Here is a 24,518-nt window from a genome sequence, read left to right as displayed (position 1 = left end):
CCATAGGCATAGAGTCCTTTGTTAGATTGTTTTCCCGCAGGCAGGTGAGAAAGACGAATGAGAAGGAAATGTAGAGAAAGATGTCCATGCAAGTGTATCTACATTTGTACAAATATACAGTAACTGCAACGGCCAAGTGCCCTGAAAGGAGTGTGGGTGCATGTGAATCTACAGCACTACATGCCACCAACAACTGTCTACTGGGTAAGTAACATTTTCCGTTCTGTGGCATGAGAGGCTGTAGATACACACGCTCTCCATAGACTGTAAAGCAGTCTCTCCTTAAAGAGGTGGCTAGCCTGTGGGGTTTGCAGTGTTCTTAGGACAGCCTGCCCTACACTGGCTTGCTGCTGCTGCTCTAGTATATCTACACAGTAAAGCTTTGTGAAAGTGTGAGGTGTAGACCAGGTAGCTGCTTTGCAAATGTCAGCTAAAGGAAAGTTTTCCAAGAATGCCACGATGGCACCTTTTTTACGTGGGGAATGTGCTCTAGGAATTTGTGGTAACTGTCTGTTTGATTTAGCATAACAGGTTTAAATCCATCTAGCTCAACTATTCTTTGAGATTGCACTTCCCTTATATGGTAATGAAAAGGCTACAAAACTTGTTTGGTTTTCCTGAATTCTATTGTCCTGTCAATATAATACATGGTGCTCTTTTGACATCTAAAGTGTGCAGAGCTCTTTCTGCCACTGAATTCGGCTGTGGAAAGAAAACCGGCAATTCAATAGTTTGGCTGATGTGGAATGGAGAAAAAATCTTTGGAAGGAATTTTGGGTTAGTGCGAAGGACCACCTTGTCTTTGTGTATTTGAAAGAAAGGTTCTCTAAAGTTAGTGCGTGGAGCTCACTCACATGCCTAAGTGATGTGATAACTAGAAAAGCCACTTTCCATGAAAGGAACTGAATAGAACAGGAAAAAAGTGGCTCAAAAGAGGCCCCATCAGCCCAGTGAGTACAATATTAAGATTTCAGAGAGGAACTGGAGGTAATCTGGGTGGGATTACTCTTTTATGTCCTTCCATGAATACTTTAATAACTGGAATTCTAAAGAGATGTTGCCTGTTTTGTAAATAGGCAGCTATGGCTGCAAGGTGTAAACAGACTGAAGTGTAAGCTAAATTAACTTTTTGCAAATAAAAGCGTGCTCTGCCACTTTAATGGGATCAATGTTTTTGAACTTACAACACCAAACAAAACGCTTCCATTTTGCTGCATAACATGCTCTAGTTGTTGGTCTACTAGCTTCCTTTAAAATCTCCATACGCTCTGGAGGTAACTTGAGGTAACCAAACTGACTTCAGGAGCAGTATCGCAAGGTTGAGTGACCTGGGGTCGATGTCTGATTTGCCATGTTGTTGTGTGAGAAGGTCCGGACTCTTGGGGCGCTTCTTCTGGGGAACTTGAGAAATCTAGAAGTGTTGTGAACCACGACTGATGTGCCAAAGTGGGAGCTACTAGGAACATGGTGAGTGATGTCTGTTTCATTTTCTGAACCAGAAATAATATGAAAGGGAGAGGTGGAAAAGCATAGGCAAATCTCCCTGACCAGTTCATCCATACATCCTTGCCCTTGGACAGCGCGTGTGTGGGTACCAGGATGTGAATTTGGGCATACTGCGTTTTCTGCTGTGGTGTGGAGGTCTATTTGTGGAGTTCCCCACTTTAAAAAAGTACTTTAGAAGGATTTGTGGGTGGAGTTCTAATTCATGGACGTGTTGATGCATCCTGCTGATGTCTGTTCCTGGGAGATATTCTGCCAGTAGGTGAATGTGGTGGTGATGGGCCCATTTCCATATGGTTTGTGCCAGTTGTGATAAACGGAAAGACCGCCCCGTCCCCTCCCTCCGGTTTTGGTAGATAATCCATTGCTGTCATGTTGTCCATGTGGACAAAGACAATTTTGTGTGACAGGTGAGGGAGGAAAATTTTTAGAGCTAGAAATACTGCTTGAAGGTCCAGATAATTGATGTACATGGATTGGTGATTGAAGTCCCAGAGGCCCTGGACTATGGAGTTCTGGAGATGTGCAACTCAAACTGTCATGGATGCATCTGTGGTTAGAATGAGTTGAGGCACAGGGTCTTGAAAAAGACTGCCCTTTTTGTTTTTTTTGATAGGTTGGTGGAGTTCCACCTCTGCAGAGAGTGGTAAGTTTGGCAGTCTACCAACACTAGATCTTGAAGGTGACCCTGTGACTGAGACCACTGATGAGACAAGCATTGCTCTAGTGAATGCATGTGGAGTCTGGCATGAGAGACAATGGCGCTACAAGATGCCATCATCCCTAAGAGATGCATGACAGTCTTGACTGTGCAAGTGAGGTTCTCTTGAAATTGAGAGACAAGATGCTGGAATGCGAGCAAGATTTGGGTATGCTAACCCCAGCTGCGCATTGAGAACCGCTCCTAAATTTGTTGAATTTGAAGGGGCTGAAAATGGGATTTGACAAAGTTGATTGTAAACCCTAATCTGTAAAGGTGGTTTACTGTGATCTGAGTGCGAGATTGACACTACTGTAATGTGCTGCCTTTGATGAGCCAATTGTTTAATTATAGGAAGACATGAATTCTCTGTCTTCTGAGACGTGCTGCAACAACTGCTAGGAATTTGGTAAATACTATGGGAGTAGTTGTGACTCCAAAGGGGAGGACTCTGGACTGATGATGTTTGCACACAACTAGAAACCTTGGATATTTGCGGTGTGAATAGGGATGCAGAAGTAAGCTTCCTTCAAGTCCAGTGATGTAATGAAATCTCCTTATTGCAGCAGTGGAATGACATCCTGAAGAGTGAACATGTCAAAATGTTCTGAAAGAAAGTCGTGGTTTATGGGTCAGAGGTCTAAGATGGGTCTGAGCGACCGGTACTTTTTGGGAATGAGAGAATAAAGTGAATCCACATCCCCTGATATTGTAGCGGGCCGGCTCTACAGCCCCTTTGAGTAGTGGAGACTGCACTGTTTTCTTCAGAAGAGTGATACGTTCTTGAGATAACCGTGTGTGCACAAGGGGTATGTCTGGCGGTGTGGAAGTGAGCTCCGGACAGTAACCATGTTGGATGATGGACAGGATCCACTGGTCCGATGCTATCTTTGTCCAAGGTGTATAATAGTGTGGCAGGCGTCCCTCCGCCGGTGCTCTGGGAGGTTGTGGGAGATGCAGGTATTCACTGCCTTGCTGAAGAGGGAGAGCCACGGGCGGCTGTACTTTTACCGCTACCTCGGAAGTTGTTACTATTGTAGGAACCTCTGAAGGGACCTCGGTTTAGTTTGGGAGGGAGATGGATCAGCTGCTGCAGATGGTTTATAGCCTCCTGAATATGCTGGGTGTCACAAAACCCCTATGAGGTTGGCACTGAAGAGCTCCTATAGCCTTTGCAGTATCCGTGTCTTTTTAAAATGTATCTAATGTTGAATCGACCTGAGGGCGAAACAGCTGCTCTTTGTCAAGCGGTATATTTAGAACTGCCTGCGGAACTTCAGGTTTAAAACCGGAGCACCTTTACCATGTGTGCCTTCTGAGTAATATAATCACATTGATGCCACGTGCTGCTGTATCAGCGGCATTTAAGGCACATCTAATGGCTTTGTTTGCGGTGGTCAGTCCTTCTGAGACAATCTGAAGGCCATGTTTCCGGTACTCATCTGGGAGATCTTGGAGGTGTTCCTCCATTTCATCCCAGTGAGCCCGGTCATATCTTGAGCAGGGCCTGTGAGTTACCAATATTCAAATGATTCGACACTTGTGCCGCCACGCTGTTCCGTACCGCACCATGCCTTGTACTCTTCTTGCCTGGTAGAGCAGAGTCCCCAGTAGCCTGGCTCTCAGCCCTTTTACTCGCAGTGGTAGCCACTATAGGAATCTGGTGGGACCGGACGCCTGATGAATAGTGGGTTGGAAGGTGCAGGGTTATAAGCTCTGGGTATTATTATTCGAGAGTGGACAGGCACATTTTTAAAATATCGTCCGCTTTGCGGAGCATCCCCAAAAGCATAAGGAGATATTGTACTTCTCTATGATTGGCAGTGAAAGTGTCAAATAAATCCTGCTCTACCAGGTCTGTATTTATCTGCACCCTGTGATAAGCAGCAGCTCTGGCAATGATAACTAGTGGCATCCTCTGGAGGAGAGGGCCTAGCAGGATATAAGCCCAGATCTGTGTTTATAGTGGGATCTGGATCATACAAGTCCCAGGGGTTTGGGTCCTGCTGTGTGTCTACGAAAAGTGGTGAGTCCTGAGGTGTAAATTGTCCTGTAGGAGAAGCAGGAGAATGTCGAGGAGATATAGGTGGAAGGGAAACAGAAGGGGTTGGTGGTGAAGATGGAGGAGGAGGCAAGGGATTGTCTGGCGAGATGTTCTTCTCCTTCACAACCTTTTTGGGAGGTGGTGAAGTGTCCAATGCCTCCTGGAAAGCAAGCTTCCTCTTAAGAGCTACAGAGGGGGAAGCCACAATACGTCCAGACTTCTGTTGAAGGATTAACCAGAGCTGTTTAGCGTCCATGGTCTCAAGGATTGGCTCAATGGGTGAAGGTGTAGAGGAAGAGTGACCGGAGACCATTTGCTCAGTGCGCGAAATAATGGCGAACTGTCTCGGTGCCGATGCAGTCAGGTCAGAGTTTGGCTGTTGTCGCTCGGACCGAAATAGAAGAGGTCGGAACCAAAGATGCAGCAGTAATCTGATCTTTTCGGTGCCGATCCGATGGGTGGGGCAGCCGAAACTTCTTTCCGAGACTGAGCATAGTCTGAAAGCAGTGGTGGGGTCCAGTGAACTTAGAAAAGGTTTTTTTTGCAGTCTTCATGGGGATAGTAGGGGACACAGTACTTCTACATTGTGCCGAAGTTACCTCTTGGCTCTCTATATCTGATTGCACGTCAGAGTTTGAATCCTGAATGGGGAAGCCCTCCTCTTGCTCAGGCTCTACCTACGCGTGCTCCTACCCAAAGATAGGGGGTATTCTGGGGATTTGTGTGCGTTCTCTGATCTGTGTGCTCTTCGAAGGGTTTTCTTCGACTGGAATGAATCCATGCCTCGCAGATCTCTTACCAATGATCTGGCTATAGACACAAGTTACACATCTGGTGGTGATCGGTGTGGGGAAACTTGAAGGGCAGAATCGAAACAGTCAGTTCAATCAGAATCGCATTCTTTTTAACACCACGAAGAGGTAGGCCCGAAGCTCGTCGAGGCCCGCCCTGAAGGGTGCGCTGTCCAAATTTGGGCCCGACGAGGTGGAGAGTAAAGAGGACCCGATCAAAAATACAAAACCCAGGAGCGGGAGGCCTGCGTGCAGAGGCTGCAGACGTCGTGGGGGAGTCCAAGAGAGGAAACTCAAGTGGACTCAGACTCTGGACAGCTGGGGAACCTTGCTGGCACTGTTGGCTTGCTTGGCCTCAAGTCGTGGATGCCAGGTGCAGAGTTCACTTCAGGCGTCGGGTCTTTGCTGTTACTTTGTTGGTAGCACGGCCGCAGCTCACGGGAGTCTTGAGTCTTTTTAGAAGGCAGGCAGTCCTCATGGGTTTCTTGGAGGCTCAGCTGCAGGACGAGTCTTCATATTGGGCAGAGTCCAGCGAGGTCAGCGGGCAGGCAGGTACAGCTGGTACCAGGTCATCTGTATCTTCTTTTCCTCTTCTGCACGGTGCAACCCTTCTTTGCCCTTGTGTAAGGAAATGCCTCCTTGGCATGGTTGCCCCCTGACTTTTTGCCTTTGCTGATGCTATGTTTACAATTGAAAGTGTGCTGAGGCCTGCTAACCAGGCCCCAGCACCAGTGTTCTTTCCCTAACCTGTACTTTTGTATCCACAATTGGCAGACCCTGGCATCCAGATAAGTCCCTTGTAACTGGTACTTCTAGTACCAAGGGCCCTGATGCCAAGGAAGGTCTCTAAGGGCTGCAGCATGTCTTATGCCACCCTGGAGACCTCTCACTCAGCACAGACACACTGCTTGCCAGCTTGTGTGTGCTAGTGAGAACAAAACGAGTAAGTCGACATGGCACTCCCCTCAGGGTGCCATGCCAGCCTCTCACTGCCTATGCAAGTATAGGTCAGCCACCCCTCTAGCAGGCCTTACAGCCCTAAGGCAGGGTGCACTATACCATAGGTGAGGGTACCAGTGCATGAGCATGGTACCCCTACAGTGTCTAAACAAAACCTTAGACATTGTAAGTGCAGGGTAGCCATAAGAGTATATGGTCTGGGAGTCTGTTTTGCACGAACTCCACAGCACCATAATGGCTACACTGAAAACTAAGAAGTTTGGTATCAAACTTCTCAGCACAATAAATGCACACTGATGCCAGTGTACATTTTATTGCAAAATACACCCCAGAGGGCACCTTAGAGGTGCCCCCTGAAACTTAACCGACTGTCTGTGTAGGCTGACTAGTTCCAGCAGCCTGCCACACTAGAGACATGTTGCTGGCCCCATGGGGAGAGTGCCTTTGTCACTCTGAGGCCAGTAACAAAGCCTGCACTGGGTGGAGATGCTAACACCTCCCCCAGGCAGGAGCTGTAACACCTGGCGGTGAGCCTCAAAGGCTCACCCCTTTGTCACAGCCCAGCAGGGCACTCCAGCTTAGTGGAGTTGCCCGCCCCCTCCGGCCACGGCCCCCACTTTTGGCGGCAAGGCTGGAGGGAACAAAGAAAGCAACAAGGAGGAGTCACTGGCCAGTCAGGACAGCCCCCATCGAACATTAGATTCCTGCAACAACAAGAAGAAGGACTGCCTAGCTGAAAACCCCTGCAGAGGAAGACCAGAAGACAACAACTGCCTTGGCTCCAGAAACTCACCGGCCTGTCTCCTGCCTTCCAAAGAACTCTGCTCCAGCGACGCCTTCCAAAGGGACCAGCGACCTCTGAATCCTCTGAGGACTGCCCTGCTTCGACGACGACAAGAAACTCCCGAGGACAGCGGACCTGCTCCAAAAAGACTGCAACTTTATCCAAAGGAGCAGCTTTAAAGAACCCTGCAATCTCCCCGCAAGAAGCGTGAGACTTGCAACACTGCACCCGGCGACCCCGACTCGGCTGGTGGAGAACCAACACCTCAGGGAGGACCCCCGGACTACTCTACGACTGTGAGTACCAAAACCTGTCCCCCCTGAGCCCCCACAGCGCCGCCTGCAGAGGGAATCCCGAGGCTTCCCCTGACCGCGACTCTCTGAAACCTAAGTCCCGACGCCTGGAAAAGACCCTGAACCCGCAGCCCCCAGGACCTGAAGGACCGGACTTTCACTGCAGAAGGGACCCCCAGGAGTCCCTCTCCCTTGCCCAAGTGGAGGTTTCCCCGAGGAAGCCCCCCCTTGCCTGCCTGCAGCGCTGAAGAGATCCCTTGATCTCTCATTGACTTACATTGCGAACCCAACGCTTGTTCTAACACTGCACCCGGCCGCCCCCGCGCCGCTGAGGGTGAAATTTCTGTGTGGGCTTGTGTCCCCCCCGGTGCCCTACAAAACCCCCCTGGTCTGCCCTCCGAAGACGCGGGTACTTACCTGCAAGCAGACCGGAACCGGGGCACCCCCTTCTCTCCAGTCTAGCCTATGCGTTTTGGGCACCACTTTGAACTCTGCACCTGACCGGCCCTGAGCTGCTGGTGTGGTAACTTTGGGGTTGCTCTGAACCCCCAACGGTGGGCTACCTTGGACCAAGAACTGAACCCTGTAAGTGTCTTACTTACCTGGTAAAACTAACAAAAACTTACCTCCCCCAGGAACTGTGAAAATTGCACTAAGTGTCCACTTTTAAAGTAGCTATTTGTGAATAACTTGAAAAGTATACATGCAATTGAAATGATTCAAAGTTCCTAATGTACTTACCTGCAATACCTTTCAAACAAGATATTACATGTTAAATTTGAACCTGTGGTTCTTAAAATAAACTAAGAAAAGATATTTTTCTATAACAAAACCTATTGGCTGGATTTGTCTCTGAGTGTGTGTACCCCATTTATTGTCTATGTGTATGTACAACAAATGCTTAACACTACTCCTTGGATAAGCCTACTGCTCGACCACACTACCACAAAATAGAGCATTAGTATTATCTATTTTTACCACTATTTTTACCTCTAAGGGGAACCCTTGGACTCTGTGCATGCTATTCCTTACTTTGAAATAGCACATACAGAGCCAACTTCCTACACCTTGCTTCGTAGGTCGTTGAGATCTGAATTCTGGGGTTCAGGGTTGCCACCTAAATACTAGATGTAGGGGCGTTACAGGGAGTGCCAGGTGGTAGCCAATGGATTGACCACATTTAGGGTGACTACACTCTTCTTATGACAACTTCCACTGGGCCTAAACCTTACCATAATTCCTTCCAAACAATATGGCGGAATTTAAAAAGTAGTGTCCACTTCAGCTCGTCCTTCTTAGGGACCAGAAATGTCTCTAGGGTGGCTGAACTGGTCAGGACCAGTCAGTCAATACACTAGTAGCTGGTTTTCAGGGTGCACCTCTAAGGTGCCCTTTGGGTGAAATTATTTATAAATCCCTCACAGGCATCAGTGAGGATTTATTAATCTGAGACGTTTGATACCAAACATCCCTATATTCAAAGAAGACATCATGTAGCTGGGAAACTCGTAATGACCAGTGTCCAGAACATGCATTTAAAATGGGTTCCCTGGTCACTTGCTTTGTCTGAGTATAATTCATATATATAGGGTGAATATAATTCACCCTGCCTTAGGGTTGTAAGGACTGCTAGAGGGGTGCCATATTTATATTGCGTGCAGTGTTTAGGGGACGTGGCGCACAGGCTGTGTGCCATGTTGTGTTTTCACTTTTGTCTGCACCAAGACACACAGCCTATAATGGCAGCTGGTCATGTGCTTGGTGAGGGGTCCCTTAGAGTTGCACAATTCGTGCTGCTGCCCTTAGGGACCCTCTTTAGTACCCCAGGCCCTAGGTGCCAGGGGTACCACTTACTAGAGAGTTACAGTGGGGGCGACACTTTTACCAAGTGGGGAAAATGACTGCTGTTTTGGGGGAAAGAGATCTGGCACTGGGGATCTGGTTAGCAGGAACCCAGTGCCTTTTCAACCCAAATTACGCCAGCAACCAAGCACAAAGTGTGTGTGTGGGGGGGTGACCATGTTAAAAGAAGCACTTTCCAACACAGACCAAACATACTAGTCCTAAAAGGGTTGTTGAGTATACTACACGGTGAGACTGCAAAACCGCACCATAAAATACACCCCATTTCCTCACAGCTATAGAACAAGAAAAGAAGCCAGAGGAGACCTGCACAGTGCAAGACACAGTGAAGCAAATGATATAAAAACGGAGAGCAGGAGTAAAAGAACAGTAGAAACAACACAGGAAGATGCTCAGCTCCAGGAAGAGCTCGGCATTTGTAGAGGCACGAAAGGGAGCCAGGCAAACCGATCTAGGCTACGTTCTGTCCTCACCAATGCGTTCTCTCACTCCATGGGCGTTGTAGCGCCACTTGTGGTAGTTGGGTAGCATTTCCTTCAGGACAAAGAGGATGCAGGGTACCAGCCCCTGGCTCTGCGTGTTACCAAGCTGCCCCTATAAACACAAAAGAACAAAGCACAAATTATTTGTATTTGTGGTGCCAAATGTCCACACAAGTCACTATTAGATATGTTTTTATATGCATTATGTCAACACAACATAGTAGATACTTTTTGTCTATTTAGCAATTACAGGTATGGACCAACTTATGAATTCTGAGAGTTAAAGGAATAAACAAGTTAGGAGCCACTCATCACCCTCAATTTACAGGGAGAGAATGTGTGTTGGTTCTGTAAGAATGTCAGCGGCTGTCAGCCATATTTGCTCATTGCAGATTAGACTTTTGGCAACATGTTGCCACAAATGTACATGCACAAGAAACCCACACATTTAAATGTTAGAAGTTACTTAGAACAAGAAACACACTTTCTGGTATATACTCTATTTGTTTGCAGGTTCATCACCTTTATAACATCCCTAAGGTGTCAGGCTGGACCCAGAAACTTTTCAGCAATGATCCTGAGTGCCGCAAGGTGGCACAGTGCAGCTCTGCACCACCATGGCAATGAGGGAACACCACAGCATACATCTGTCACCCTTGCAAGCTCACATCGTTTCCTTCCTTGTATTTTTTCATGCCCTCAGAAGCGAAATGTGACACAATTGTCAGTACCAGTGAGCAGATTTCAAACTTGGGATCTTTTTAAATATTAAAGGGGCCACACAACAGAACAGGGGGAGAGATGAGGAACTGTGTATTGTAACCATCAGAAAGTGTCATTGCAAAAAAGAATCACTATCTGAGTGGGCACTACTTACTCCCTGACAGACCCTCAGAGTCCAATAAAACCTTAGGTGAGACCCTGGGGGCAGGACAAGACTCCGTACAGACAGATCCCCACAACGCTTCGGCACACCCCCATACAAGAAGAGCTACCCCTCAATATGAGAAACCTTGGAAGTGACGACAACCATATATTATCCTCAAATTAATAGTTTGATGAAAAGTCATGTTACCACAAAAGCACAGATTCACCTTACAACCTGCTGGCTTCTGAAAAACGAACACCCAAAAATTGCAGGTGCAGCCAACACTTCCACTACAGTATTAGGTACCACGATGTCAGATGCTAAAGGGAGAGAAACACAAGGGCTCCCAAAACAAGACTTATTGGCATGCCTTGCAGACCTGCAAGGAACACTCACAAGAACACTAGCTGGGCACTTGAAATGGTAACAAGATGGCCAAGCTGCTAGGTCTTGCCTATGCAAGAGCTATTTGCTTTGCCAATATGATTTAGCCATGTTGTACACCAGTTTCGCTGTTGTTCACCATGGGTAAAACTTAGTGGCGTAGAGAAGGGTGGTGTGGACTGCCAGAGTGGAATGGAGAGTGCTGTATAGCGGTGCGTCAGATAGTATTGTATAGTGGAGTGTCAGGTAGTGTTATATAGTGGATTGTCAGTGTGTTGTGCATTGACGTGGCATAATGTGGAGGGGCCTAAACTGGAGTGGCCAGTTGTGGAGTCGAGCAGAGGGGCATAAACTGGAATGACATATTGTGGAGTCACGTAGAGGGGCATACACCTGAGTGGCCAGTTAGAGTCACGAAGAGGGGCACACACTGGAGTGGATTAGTATGGAGTCATGTAGAGTGACATACACTGGAGTAGCCAGTTGTGGAGTCGAGCAGAGGGGCATACACTGGAGTGGCATATTGTGGAGTCGAGTAGATTGACATACTCTGGAGGGCATAGTGTAGAGGGGCATACACTGGAGTGGCATATTGTGGAGTTGCGTAGAGTGACACTGCAGTGGCGTAGATGTACAGTGGAGCAGAGTAGCATAGAGTGGTGTGGAGTAGAGTATACTGCGTAGAGTGCAGTGGCAGAGTGGAGTAGCTTAGAGTTGAGTGGCAGACGATGCAGTGTTGTAGAGTAGAGTGCTAGAGTGCAGTGGTATAAAATGGAGTAGAGTGGTGTAGAGGGCAGTGGCGTAAAGTACAGAGATGCAGAGTACGGTGCAGCTGCATAGAGTTCAGTGACAGTGTTGTTGTTTAGAGTGCATTGGTTAAGTGTAGAGTGGTGTAGAGTCCAGTGGCAGAGTGGAGTGGCACAGAGTGGAGTAGAGAGGCAGAGTAGAGTGTCGTAAAGTAGATTGTTTCAGACTAGAGTGAAGTGGCATAGCATGGAGTGGTGCAGTGTGGAGTCCAGTTGCACAGAGTGGCATAGAGTGTAATGGTGTAGAATACAGTGGCATGCAGTGGTACAGAGTAGATTAGAGTAGGGTACCGTGGATTGGCGTAGAGTGCAGGGGCATAGACTTGAGTGTTCGAGAGTAAGGTGCATTGGCATTGAGTGCAGTGTTGCAGAGTGGCGTAGAGTACAGTGACAAAAAGTGAGAGTTGTACAGAGTAGAATGGTGTGGACTGGAGTGGTGTAGAGTGCAGTGGCTAAGAGTGCAGTAATGTAGTGTAGAAATGCAAAGTGGAGTGGTGAAGAGTTGAATGAAGTGGCATAAATGTCGAATATTCATGGTGTGCCAGCACACTGTCATTACAGACACCTTTTCAATTGCACAGACATACAGTTTTACTATTAAAACTATACAGTGCACAGACGAAAACGTGTGGAAATTGCATCACCTGGTGTGGTGATTCGTTTTGATCATATTAAAGCATTTGCTTCCAACAAACTTCAGAAATGGCTTTAAAGTCTGTGAAAGAAAAGCAAACAAGCACCCTTGAAAGGCAGTGCCTGCCATCTGAACGAGTGTTTTTGAATGCACAGCAAACGTGATGGGATGAAAGCAAGATTTACAGGCCTGTTTACAGAAAGGGAGCACTCAGAAGGATACTGGAAATGAGGTTTGGGCAAGGCAAGGTAGGAACTCAAGCTGGATAACCTAAAACAAATAAAGCCAGCAAATGGAAAGCAAGAAAATGTGAGTTACAAACCACAAAGCCAATGGCAAGCAACGGGCAGAATGCATTCTAGGTCAGCTTTTTGAATGTCCCAAAGATGTCTTTAGCAAACCAGCTAGCTGCGCTGTCTGGAAGGCTGCAACTTAAAAACGTAGCTACACAGCGCAACGTCAGACATGATGAAAGAGAAACATGTTATGTTATGTGTATTTGTAAGGCACACTATCCCCCGTTAGGGTATCCTGGAGCTGAGCAGGTGTGTGTGCCTAGCCCTGCCTAGGGTATGTTGGTTAACCGAAAAGCCAGGTCGTCAGCTTCTTGAAGAATTTAAGAAGAGAGGAGGAGGCTTTGGTGTGGAGTTGAAGGCTGTTTTTTTCACTTTAGGAGGGATGGAATGGTTTCTTACCTGTAACTCCAGTTCTCTCGTAGGGGTATTTCCATGATAGTCATAAGCATTGAATAGTTCCGCGCGCCTGCGGGGACCCCGGAGCACTGATGTGAAGTATATTCTTAAGTGCAAACACCAGCCGTTTAAAGAAAAGGTCTGTCAAAAAACACTTAAGAATAACATTGTGCAGCCTATGTGAACAGCTACACAGGCCAAATTGTTGAAAAGAAAATCAATAGTAGTGTAAATTCATGTTCAAACACCTATTTATTCTAGAAATGTAATAACAAATACATTCTCATACTTTATTTACACCTCTGATGAGAATAAAACAATGCAGGGCAGTGTAGCCCATAGGCTGCCATTATACAGAATGTAAATAGAGCTGTGCCTTTAAGAAAAGTAAAGTCTTCCTGTTTCCCATCATGCACAGCAAAAGGCAGTTGCCTCAGTTCTTTTTTGGAGGCTATTACCTGACATGAAGAAAAAACAAAACATTTGTTGGAGTACCCACCTCCATAATATTCATGTTCTATGTCAACTCCACCGGGGAGGAGGGAGGGTTGCTTATGACTATCATGGAAATACCCCTACGAGAGAACTGGAGTTACAGGTAAGAAACCATTCCTTCTCTCGTAGGGGATTTCCATGTATAGTCATAAGCATTGAATAGAGTAGCAAGCCCATCCCCATAGCCGCGGTGGAGTCGATATAAGAATACTGAGAAAAACATGAATCATGCAAACAAATTCTTGAGCAAAGCCTGTCCAACCTGAGCATCTGCCCTAGCGTCTGTATCAAGGCAGTAATGCTTAGTAAAGGTATGGACCGACCTCCAAGTGGCAGCCTTGCATATTTCTGCCAAAGGGACATTTCTCATCAAGGCTACAGTAGCTGCTTTCCCTCTGGTCGAGTGGGCTTTTGGTCTACCACCAAGGGATTTGTTTGCTAACTGATAACATAACATTATACATGAAACAATCCACCTGGATAAAGATTGTTTAGATGTGCCCAAACCTGTTCTGATTGGGCCATAGTTAATAAAAAGCTGTTGTGATTTTCGTAAGCTTTTTGTCCTGTCCAAGTAAAATTTCAATACTCTCTTTACATCCAGAGAGTGCAGAGTTCTCTCAGCAGGAGTAGCTGGATTCTGAAAGAAAGTCGGTAATGAAATTGTTTGGTTCACATGGAAGTCGGAGACTACCTTAGGTAGAAATTTTGGATGAGTTCTCATTACCACTTTTGCAGAATGAAAAACCGTGTAGGGTTCCTGAGCGCAAAGGGCCTGGATTTCGCTGACCCTACGCGCTGAAGTGATTGCCACCAGAAAAGCAGCTTTCCATGTGAGATGCTGCAGCGATGCCTTGTGTATCGGCTCGAATGGCGGCAGCATCAGACGTGATAAGACAACGTTCAGTTCCCATGGAGGAGAAGGCTTTCTAATGGGAGGAAAAACCTTTTTTAAACCCTCTAGGAAATCCTTAATAATCGGAATCCGAAAAAAGGAAGTTTGTGAAGGACTCTTTCTGTATGCTGTTATCGCCGCCAAGTGAACTTTTATTGACGACAGTTGTAAGCCCGATTTTGCCAAACTTAACAAGTATGGTAAGATAGATTGTTCTCCACAAGAAACCGGGTCAATGTTGTTGTGTAAACACCAAATGCAGAATCTCTTCCACTTGCTTGCATAGGCTGATCGTGTGGAAGGGCGTTTTGCTTCCCTCAGAATTTCCATACAGTCCTGAGGTAAGTTCAAATGTCCATATTGCACTAGCTCAGGAGCCATGCTGCCAAACTCAACGATGAGGGGTTGGGATGAGATATCTGCCCTCTGAACTTCGTGAGAAGGTCCGGGCGATATGGTAGCCTGATGTGTGGTTTGAGTGACCGGTGAAGAAGGTCTGGGAACCACCACTGGCGTGGCCACTCCGGAGCAATTAGGATCATTTTGGTCTGAGCATTGGACAGCTTCTGGAGAACTGCCGGAATCAGGGGAAGCGGTGGAAAGGCGTAAAGAAATGCCCCTGACCAGCTTATCCATAGGGCATTCCCCAGTGTCCCTGGATGGTAATATCTGGAGGCGAAGTTTTGGCATTTTTTGTTTTCTGGGGTTGCGAATAGGTCTGTAGAAGGGGTACCCCAGAGTGCGAAAATGGAATGAACGACGTCGTCGTGTAGTACCCATTCGTGGTTCTCGCTTATTACCCGACTGAGGGCATCCGCTTGAACATTCTGGATGCCGGGCAGGTGAGTTGCCACTAGCGACAGGTTCCTGGCTAGAAGCCAATGCCAGATTGTCTGGGCCTCTCTGGATAAAATTCTGGACCTGGTGCCTCCTTGTTTGTTCACGTAGTACATAGTGGCCACGTTGTCTGTCTGAAGAAGGAGAGTTTCCGTTCTCAGAGAGGGAAGGAAGGCTTTGAGCGCAAGGTGGACTGCGCGAAGTTCCAGCAGGTTGATGTGATAGAGACTCTCTTTCAGTGACCACTCGCCTTGGACTCGAAGATGTTCCATGTGCGCCCCCCATCCGAGCAGTGACGCATCTGTTACGATGGTTTGAGATGGAGGTCGTTGTTGGAACGGAATCCCCACCAAGAGATTGCTGGGCAAACACCACCACTTGAGGGATTGTAGGGTGTGAGGAGACAGCAGGACTTTGTTCTCCCAATCGTCCCTCAGTTGACACCACTGATCCTCTAGATTTTCCTGCAATGGTCTCATATGGAGACGAGCATTGGGAACCAGATGGATACAAGACGCCATCGAGCCCAGTAGAGAAGCTATTATTCTTGCAGTGGCTTGAGGTCTTTCCTGCAGTTGTTTGCACTTTTGGAGAATCGATAACCGTCGTTCCTCCGAAGGAAACACCTTTCCTAGCTTGGTATCTACAATGGCCCCTAAGTAATGCAACCTCTGAACAGGTGTTGCTGTTGATTTCAGAGGATTGACTTGAAGACCAAGTTTTTGTAGCAGTTGTAGAGTCCATTCGAAATGCTGCTGTGCCTCGAGATAGCTGGAGGCCTTTATGAGCCAATCGTCTAGATAGGGATAGACGAATATTCGCTGTTTCCTCAAGTGGGCGGCTACTACCGCCATGCATTTGGAAAAAGTCCTTGGCGCTGATTTTAGGCCGAACGGTAGAACTGCAAATTGGTAATGGCGTTTCCCGACAGTGAACCTTAGGAATTTTCGATGTTTCTTGGCTACTGGGATATGGAAGTAAGCGTCGCAAAGATCTATCGCACATAGCCAGTCGCCCTGACGTAAATGTGGGTAAATTTGGTGTAAGGCTAACATCCTGAATTTTTCTTTGCGAATCCATTTGTTTGCTGTCCTCAGATCTAAGATGGGACGAAACTCTTGTTTGTCTTTTTTCTGTACAAGGAAATATCTCGAATAAATCCCCTTCCCATGTTGGCTGATGGGAACGGGTTCTATGGCTCTTTTTTGCAATAGGATATTGACCTCTAACTGCAGAGCTTCGAGATGGTGGTTGGCTGTTTTGGGTGGAACAGATGGTGGAGAACTGGTGAATCTGAGAGCGTAACCATGTCTCACAATATTCAATACCCAGGCGTCTGTTGTGATGCGTAGCCACTCGTCTAGATGATTTGAGATACTTCCCCCTACCGGAGTGGGTAACGGAGGAGGGGGAAGCAAAGATTCAGGGCCTAGACGTGGGAGTTTGTCGAGGTGTCTGGGTCTGAGGTGTTGAACGACCCCTTGTCGACTTTCTGGAGAAGCCCCTCTGATGCTGCTGCTGCTGCTGTTGCTGAGGGCGTGAAGACGACCAATGTGGAGCCTGATACCTGTGGGTGAACAGTCTTCTTTGATATGGGCGGAATCCCTTTCGCTGTTCTTTAGGTCGCTCTATGCCTACCGCTTTTAAGGTATCCAGTTCCGACTTCATTCTGGCCATCTCATCATCGGCATGAGAGCCGAATAAAGTGGAGCCTGAGAAAGGCAGGTTCTGTATCCTCTGCTGTGCTTCGGGTTTAAGCGATGTAAGCCGCAGCCATGCATGTCTCCTGAGCGCTATACCATGAGCATAGTTATGTGCGGATAGAGTTGAAGCATCTGCCGCAGCACTTATGATCTGGTTAGAAACCATTGCTCCCTCGCTCACGACCTCTAGGAAATCTTCCCTTTTGTCCCTAGGGAGATGCTCTGAGAACTGTAGTATAGAGTCCCAGAGGGATCGATCATATCTCCCTAATAAAGCAGTGGCACTGGCTGCTTTCATGGTGATAGATGCCGTCGAGCATACTTTTCTTCCTGCAGCATCGATCTTTCTGCTTTCTTTGTCTGGGGGAGCAGAGGAAGACGGTGACGTCGAATGCGATTTCTTCGCTGCCACTATAACTACCGAGTCTGGTACTGGGTCCGACCTCAAGAATAGAGGATCTTGCTCTGGTGGACGGTACTTTTTAATGAGTCTGGAAGGAGCAGACTTTGTTGTAGCCGGCGTGAGAAAAATGTCCATTGCCGGTTCAATAAGACCCGGAACCAGTGGAAGTAAAGGTCGTGAAGATGTCCTTTGATGCAAGGTCTCAAAGATTACTGATGTCGATTGGGCTGGAGCTGCTAGCGGGATATTCAGCTTGGTTGCCCCTCTCACTAAGACCTCCTGAAATGTGTTGACATCATCTATGGGAGACACTCTTGGGGATGGTGAGTCTGATAAGGTTGGAGAGTAGTCTCGTGTGGACGATGAAGAATGTCCATGATGTGATTGACGACGGTGCCTTGAGGTAGATGTACGCCTCGAGGAATAACCAGAACGCCCTGCAGATCGCGTTGGAGTCCTCGGAACAGGTTCTGGAGGAGGCGCCGGAAGAGGAGCCGTAGGTGTTACCGGCGTCTGTGGTAAAGGCGACTGCCTTTGTGAGAGCTGTGGTGATGCTGGAAGTAGGATAAGCGAGGCCGAGGATTCTGAGGTTGTATAAACCCTTCTAGGCCTCTTAGATGGTCTTCTCGACGTCGAAGCACTCCTCGACGTCGAACTGCGGTGACGCCGAGTGCCTCTAGACGTCGACTCGTCGCTGAGAACCTCTCGACGACGAACCTCGACGTCGATGCAGTGACGGTGAAACGCCTCCGACGGTGAACACTCTCTCTCGACGGCGATCTCCCTCGCCGTGTCGACGGCGAGCCCGACTCGGATCTCCTTGGCGTGGACTGTGTTCGCCGTGTCGACAGCGACCCAGATCCTCTCGACGTCGGGTGTCTTCGCCGCCTCGACGGCGAAATAGCTGTCGACGGCGAACGATGTCGTTTTCTCGCCGGCGAAGCACTCCTCGACGGCGAACATGTTGGCGCCGTTCCCTGCTTCGACGTCGACGCTCTCGACGTCGTCGGAGATCTATGTCGTTTTTCAGCAGGTCTGGGAGGAGTCATGGAGGAAACAGGTTGAGCCCTGGTAGAAGTCTGACCTTCTCCTCGCTCTGTAGTGGAATGGCCACTTTTTCTCCTGTCCTCTTTCGCCTGGAGTCGGATCTTCTCTCTGTCACGAAGGGTTCTTCTAGAGAAGGTTTTACAGATGTCACACGACTCCGGTTTGTGGCTGGATGGAAGACAAATTATACAGACCCTATGTGAATCTGTTTTAGCCTTCTTTCTTCCACAAGAAGGACATTTATCAAAAAGTGAAGGCATTTCTAACTAGAAAAACCTCAAAATTCTGTCAGAATTTAACAGAAATCAGTAGAAAATGATCACTCAAAGGTAAAAACGTCGAGTGAAAATGAAATTCAGAAGATATTTCAATGAATTTCTGTCACAAAAGCTTTTGTGAGGTAGAGCTCAATGCTTCAGGGTCCTGTCAGCAGGAGCCGGAAAAAAGAACTGAGGCAACTGCCTTTTGCTGTGCATGATGGGAAACAGGAAGACTTTACTTTTCTTAAAGGCACAGCTCTATTTACATTCTGTATAATGGCAGCCTATGGGCTACACTGCCCTGCATTGTTTTATTCTCATCAGAGGTGTAAATAAAGTATGAGAATGTATTTGTTATTACATTTCTAGAATAAATAGGTGTTTGAACATGAATTTACACTACTATTGATTTTCTTTTCAACAATTTGGCCTGTGTAGCTGTTCACATAGGCTGCACAATGTTATTCTTAAGTGTTTTTTGACAGACCTTTTCTTTAAACGGCTGGTGTTTGCACTTAAGAATATACTTCACATCAGTGCTCCGGGGTCCCCGCAGGCGCGCGGAACTATTCAATGCTTATGACTATACATGGAAATCCCCTACGAGAGAAGTAAGTGAACACCCTCCCTCCTGATTTGGTTCTGTGCATGCGTGTGATGAGTGTGAGTAGCAGTTCTACAAAGCAAGGGTGACTGGGTGGTTGCTGGAAGCAGATGCAACTGTTCAGGTAAGTGGGGCCCAAGTTGTGAAATGTCCTGAGTGTGTGTGTGGGGAGTCTGAAATGAGTGTTAGCGTATCAGGAGCCAGTGAAGCTCACTGAGGTGTGGTGTGATGCAAGTTGTGTGTGACATTAAGGATGAGTCTGCTTATTGAATTCTGGATGTTTTGCAGTCTTCTAGTCACTAGCTTTGTGATCCCGGTGGACAGGGTGTTCCTGTAGTCCAACTTGCCGCTGACTAGGGCATGAGTGACAGTTTTCTCGTGTTGCCTGGGAGACATTTGAAGATCTTCCTCAGCATCTTCGGGTGTGGAAGCAGGATGCAGTGATGGCCTTGACTTGTGCATTCATGTCCAGTGTGCAGTAATTATTATTCCTTGGTTCCTGGCATGGGTAATGGGCGCGGGCAGAGTTCAGCCGGCCACTAGTTGGAGTACTATGTTGAGGTGTTCTTACCAAAGATTACTACTTCTGTCTTGTCTATGTTGAGCTGGAGATGGCTGGTTTCCTTTCAGTTATCAACTTTGGCTAAGTAGACTGTGAACTTGTTTCTTGTGTTGAGGGCTTTGTCCGGGAGGAAGAGTATAAGTTGTGTCATTGGCGTATGAGAGAATGTTGATGTCACGCACACAGATGACAAGTGAAACGAGTACATGTGAAAAAAGATGCCATTTCTCAACGCCAGAAAAACTTACACAAAGTGCATGCACTAATGTGGACGACCTCAGAAGAATTAGATGAGCTCAAAAGGGAATGTGAAGATCTTGAAGAGAGATCCCGAAAAGACAATATCAGGATCCAAAACACAACTCTTCAACTATATTTTAGTGGCTGAAGCAATCAGAGGTTACCACTGTCTGCGCGCACAGAGTAGGCCCCATCAATAAAGGCCAGGGTCTGCCTCATCAGAACTCAACATCTTGGTCGTGTCAACCTGGAAGGAGCCCATGGAATGTGACAACAGTGTAATGCAAATATATCAGGCTCTGTCTCAGGCACAGCTGGCTACGAGGAGAGAGGAGTCAGTGGTTACAATGGAAATGTGAAATGGACAAATTTATATCGATGGGACTATCCTTTGACTCTGACCTGTACAACTGATGGAAGGCCTAAAGGAATCAGAATGGTGGAAGAGGACAACAACTACTGGGACTGATACAAAGAGGAGAGACGACAGCACTACAGACCGTAGGATGGAGGTGAGCTGTGAAACGAAAACAAGACAGGCAAAGAAAGAAAGCAAAGGGAAACGCATGAGTAACCAACGAGTTAATAACGGAGAGGAGTAACAGCATAAACAATGCAACAACAGACATCACAAGAAAGGGGCACCGAGAAGAGAAGACCCCCTCCTGCACAGGAACATGAATTGTGAATTTCAAATACATCTGTAGAATTATGACTCCTGAAAGGATCACTTCAATGGGTTTATGTTTAACATTATTGATATAGGTGGGGCTGGATGAGGGGGGAGGGAGGAGGGAGGTGTAGGAAAAGTACCCATTTTTGACATGGTCACACCCTCTTTTTGATGGGTATTTGATGCAATTTTGACTGAAAGTGCTCAGGTTCCTTCTAACCAGGTCCCCAGTGCCAGATCTATTTCCCTAAAACAGTGCAATTGTTCCCCAGTTGGCAATACCTTTGCCCATCCTGTAAGTTCCTAGTAAATAGTACCCCTGGTGCCCCAGGGCATGGGCACCAAAGAGAGTCCCCGAGGGCTGCAGCATTTATTGTGCCACCTTCAGGGACATCCCCCACCTAGCACATGCAAACTGTCATTGCAGGCTACCTGTCGTGGTGCAGCTAAAAGTGAAAGCACAACATGGCGCCCATCCTGTGTGCCAGGTACCCTAACACTGCGTGCAATGTATGTAACTCACCCCCACAGCAGGCCTCACAGCCCTAAGGCAGGGTGCGTTAGATTAGATGTGAGGACATATCTGCACGAGCAGATATGCCCCCTGCAATATCTTTGTTGATTCTTAGATATAGTGAGTGAACAGGGAAGCCATTTTAAGTACATGTACTGGACACTGGTCACTACGAGTTCCCCAGTTACATGATGGCTTCCCTGAAAATAGAGATGATTGGTATCAAACATCTCATATTAATAAACCCTCGCTGATGTCAGAAAGGGATTTACTAATACATGCACCCAGAGGGTACCTTAGAGATACCGCCTGAAAACCTACAAATTACCGGCATGCGGACTGACCAGTTTTAGCCAGCCTGCCACCACCAGACATGCTTCGGACCCAAGGGTGAGAGCCTTTGACTCGGGCGGTCAGAAACAAAGCCTGCTCTGGGAGAGCGGTTTACAGACCCCATCAAACAGGATGACCTGCGAATCTGCATTCCAAGGCAGTGGGCTTTAAAGAAGCCCACCACCCTTGGTATGCAGATCTGGCTTCACTCAAAGGAGGGATGCCGACCCCCTGCACCGGGGCCCATTTAGCACCTGGTCAGGTGGGAAATTCAATATTCAGAGGTGTGGCCACCACTCAGATCAGTCCCACCCTTGAGGTGCGCTGCCTGATGTGAACATAACATTTAAGAAATCTGCCATCTTGGTGTTTTAGGAACTCTGGGACAGGGTTATGCCCACTTGCCACAGGAAGTGGTCATATAGAGGGATAAGTAGTCCGCTGGCTACTAACCTACACTCCCAAAACGCCCCTGAATGCAGTATTTGGGGGAGCCCGTGGCACCAGGATTCCTGCTCACCTACGCAGAAGGACACTCAAGAGCTGCAAAAGCAAAGGAAGAAGCATCTGACCTGGACCCAGCCTTGTCGGCCTGTCTGCTGCTCACACCAAATTGAGCCAAAGTTGTCTCACCCTGCAGCTGTTGTGCCTCCAAAGCCTGGGAGAACTGCCTGCCTTCAACAAAGACCCAGACACTCCTGTGAAGCAGCTTCCCTGCATCTTGCAGGCACCCCAAGACAACTGGGAAGACTTCGGACCCCAGAAAACCAGACACCAGAAAGTGCCACTGCACTTGCTGTCGACGTTGGAAGTCTATCAGAAAACCTGACACCTTTGCACCCATCACTCCTGGTCCGTGGAGAAGAGAACCTAAGGTGTCCCCGAACATTTCAAGATTGGAACCTACTTGTTGGACCACTTCGACTGGACTCCCAGTCCAACCCTACAGCCTCTTTCCAACCAGACCGACCCCCACTGAGTAACAATGGTCACCCAATGTCACACTACACCTCTGCCCCAGTGCTGCTCGGTGTGACCTGTTGGTGTGGCTTTGACCTTTGCCCAATACTCACCTTAAGTCCAGGAGATTGATCCCGTAAGTCGCTGTACTATACCTGAATGCAGCACTTGTTTTTCCTCCTGCACGGTCGACTTTTGAACACTTAAAAGTATTTTTCTTGCGAAACGTACTTACCTGATCGTATTAAATCTGGTGCCTAAACATATGGAAAATGCTACTTACTCAGTAGGCATCTGTTAGTGGCATGTAGTGCTGTAGATTCACATGCTTTGCATAAGCCCGTCATCTAGTAGTGGGCTCGGAGTGTTACAAGTTGTTTTTCTTCGAAGAAGGTTTTTGAGTCACAAGATCAAGTGATTCCTCCTCTTGGTGATAGTGATTGTTCTGTTTATATAGTACATGAGATCTCTTAACATCAAGGGCGTGTAGGGCTCTTTCAGCAACTGAATCTGGCTGTGGAAAGAAGACTGGCAATTCCACTGACTGATATGAAACGGTGAATCCACCTTTGGTAGAAGTTTTGGGTGTGTGAACTATTTTGTTTTTGTGAATTTGAAAGAAAGGTTCTTCTAAAGTGAACGCTTGAAATTCACTAATTTTTGCATTTTCTTTTGTGGCGAATAGGTCCATTTTTGTTGTGCTCCACATTTGGAAGTGTACTTGTTGTTGCGTCCGTCTCAAGAGTTGATTGTGTATCCCTGAGGTGTACTCTGCTATTAACTGAATGTGATTGTATATTGCCCATTTCCAAATTGTCTGTGCTAGAAGGGACAATTGTGATGAATGTGTCCCACCCTGTTTTTGCAGATAATACATTGTGGTCATCTTGTAATCACACACATACCTTGTGTGTGATTTGTGTCTGAAAAGCTTTGAGTGCTAAGAACACTGCTAGCAATTCCAAGTGATTTATGTGATAAGTTTGTTGGATTGAGTCCCATTCCCCCTGTATAGTGTGGTTGTTGAGATGAGCTCCCCAGCCTATCAGTGATGCATCTGTTGTGATTATGGTCTGAGGCGCAGGGTCCTGAAAGGGACGCCCTTTGATAGGTTGGTGGAATTCCACCATTGCAGAGAGCGGTGAGTCTGGCGGTCCCACAACACTAGATCCTGAATCTGACCTTGTGCCTTAGGCCATTGTTCAGAAAGACACTGCTGTAGTGGTCACATGTGCAGTATTGCACTAGGCACTATTGCTATGCATGAAGCCATCATTCCTAATAGTTTCATCACAACCTTTACTGTGTAAGTGTGGTTGTATTGCAGTTGAGAGATGAGATTGTGAAATGCTTGAATCCTGACTGGGTTTGGGTATGCTAATACTGACTGAGTGTTCAGAATTTCTCCCAGATACGGGTGTATCTGTGATGGCAACAGGTCAGATTTGTGGTAACTGATCGTGAATCCTAGATTGTGCAGGATGTTTATGGTATATGGAGTATGTTGTTGACCATTTGGAATTGTACTGGCCTTTATAAGCCATTCATCCAGATATGGGAAGACATGTATATGTTGTCTTCTGAGGAATGCTGCAACCACTGCTAAGCATTTGGTGTATACCCTTGGTATGTTACCCCGCGTGGTAGCACCTTGTATTGGTAGTGCTTTCCTGCTATAACAAATCTTAGATACTTTTGATGTACTGGATGGCTGAAAATGTGGAAATAAGCATCCTTGAGGTCTAATGCGGTCGTGTAATCCTGTTTTTGTAGTAGGGGAATGATGTCTTGTAGAGTGACCATATGAAGGTTTTCTGAATGGATGTATAGACTTAGGGGTCTGAGATCTAAGATTGGTCTTAAAGTACCATCATTCTTTGGTATGAGAAAGTATAACGAATATACTTCGGATCCTTGATGGGATATAAACACTATCTCTATGGCCCCTTTGAGTAGTAGTGATTGTACCTCTTGTTTTAATAAAGTTAGATGTTCCCGAGTATGTTTGTGTGAAAAAGGGGGGATGTTTGGTGGAATAGAGGTGAGTCATTGACAACAGCCAAGTTGGATAATTGATAGAACCCATTGATCTGTGGAAATGTACCATTGTGCCAGTCTTCCTCCCACAGGAGATGTGTGCTCTGTTGGCATTTGTAAGAAGTCACAGTTTTTTTTTAATGTAGAGGAA

General features: G+C 47.1%; 1 protein-coding gene across 3 annotated transcripts in view; it reads right to left on the bottom strand.

Annotated features, from left to right (window-relative positions):
- NUP188 (nucleoporin 188) overlaps nucleotides 1-24,518 on the bottom strand; it is a 642,545-nt gene that overhangs the window by 189,637 nt on the left and 428,390 nt on the right. For all 3 annotated transcript variants that reach the window (XM_069237029.1, XM_069237030.1, XM_069237031.1), the window contains exon 21: nucleotides 9,412-9,532. In XM_069237029.1, coding sequence (XP_069093130.1) covers nucleotides 9,412-9,532 — 121 coding nt within the window. The remainder of the gene's footprint in view (nucleotides 1-9,411; nucleotides 9,533-24,518) is intronic.

The sequence above is a fragment of the Pleurodeles waltl genome, chromosome 6 (assembly GCF_031143425.1).
Source record: "Pleurodeles waltl isolate 20211129_DDA chromosome 6, aPleWal1.hap1.20221129, whole genome shotgun sequence".
NCBI lineage: Eukaryota > Metazoa > Chordata > Amphibia > Caudata > Salamandridae > Pleurodeles > Pleurodeles waltl.
This window is presented reverse-complemented; position numbering and strand designations above follow the sequence as displayed.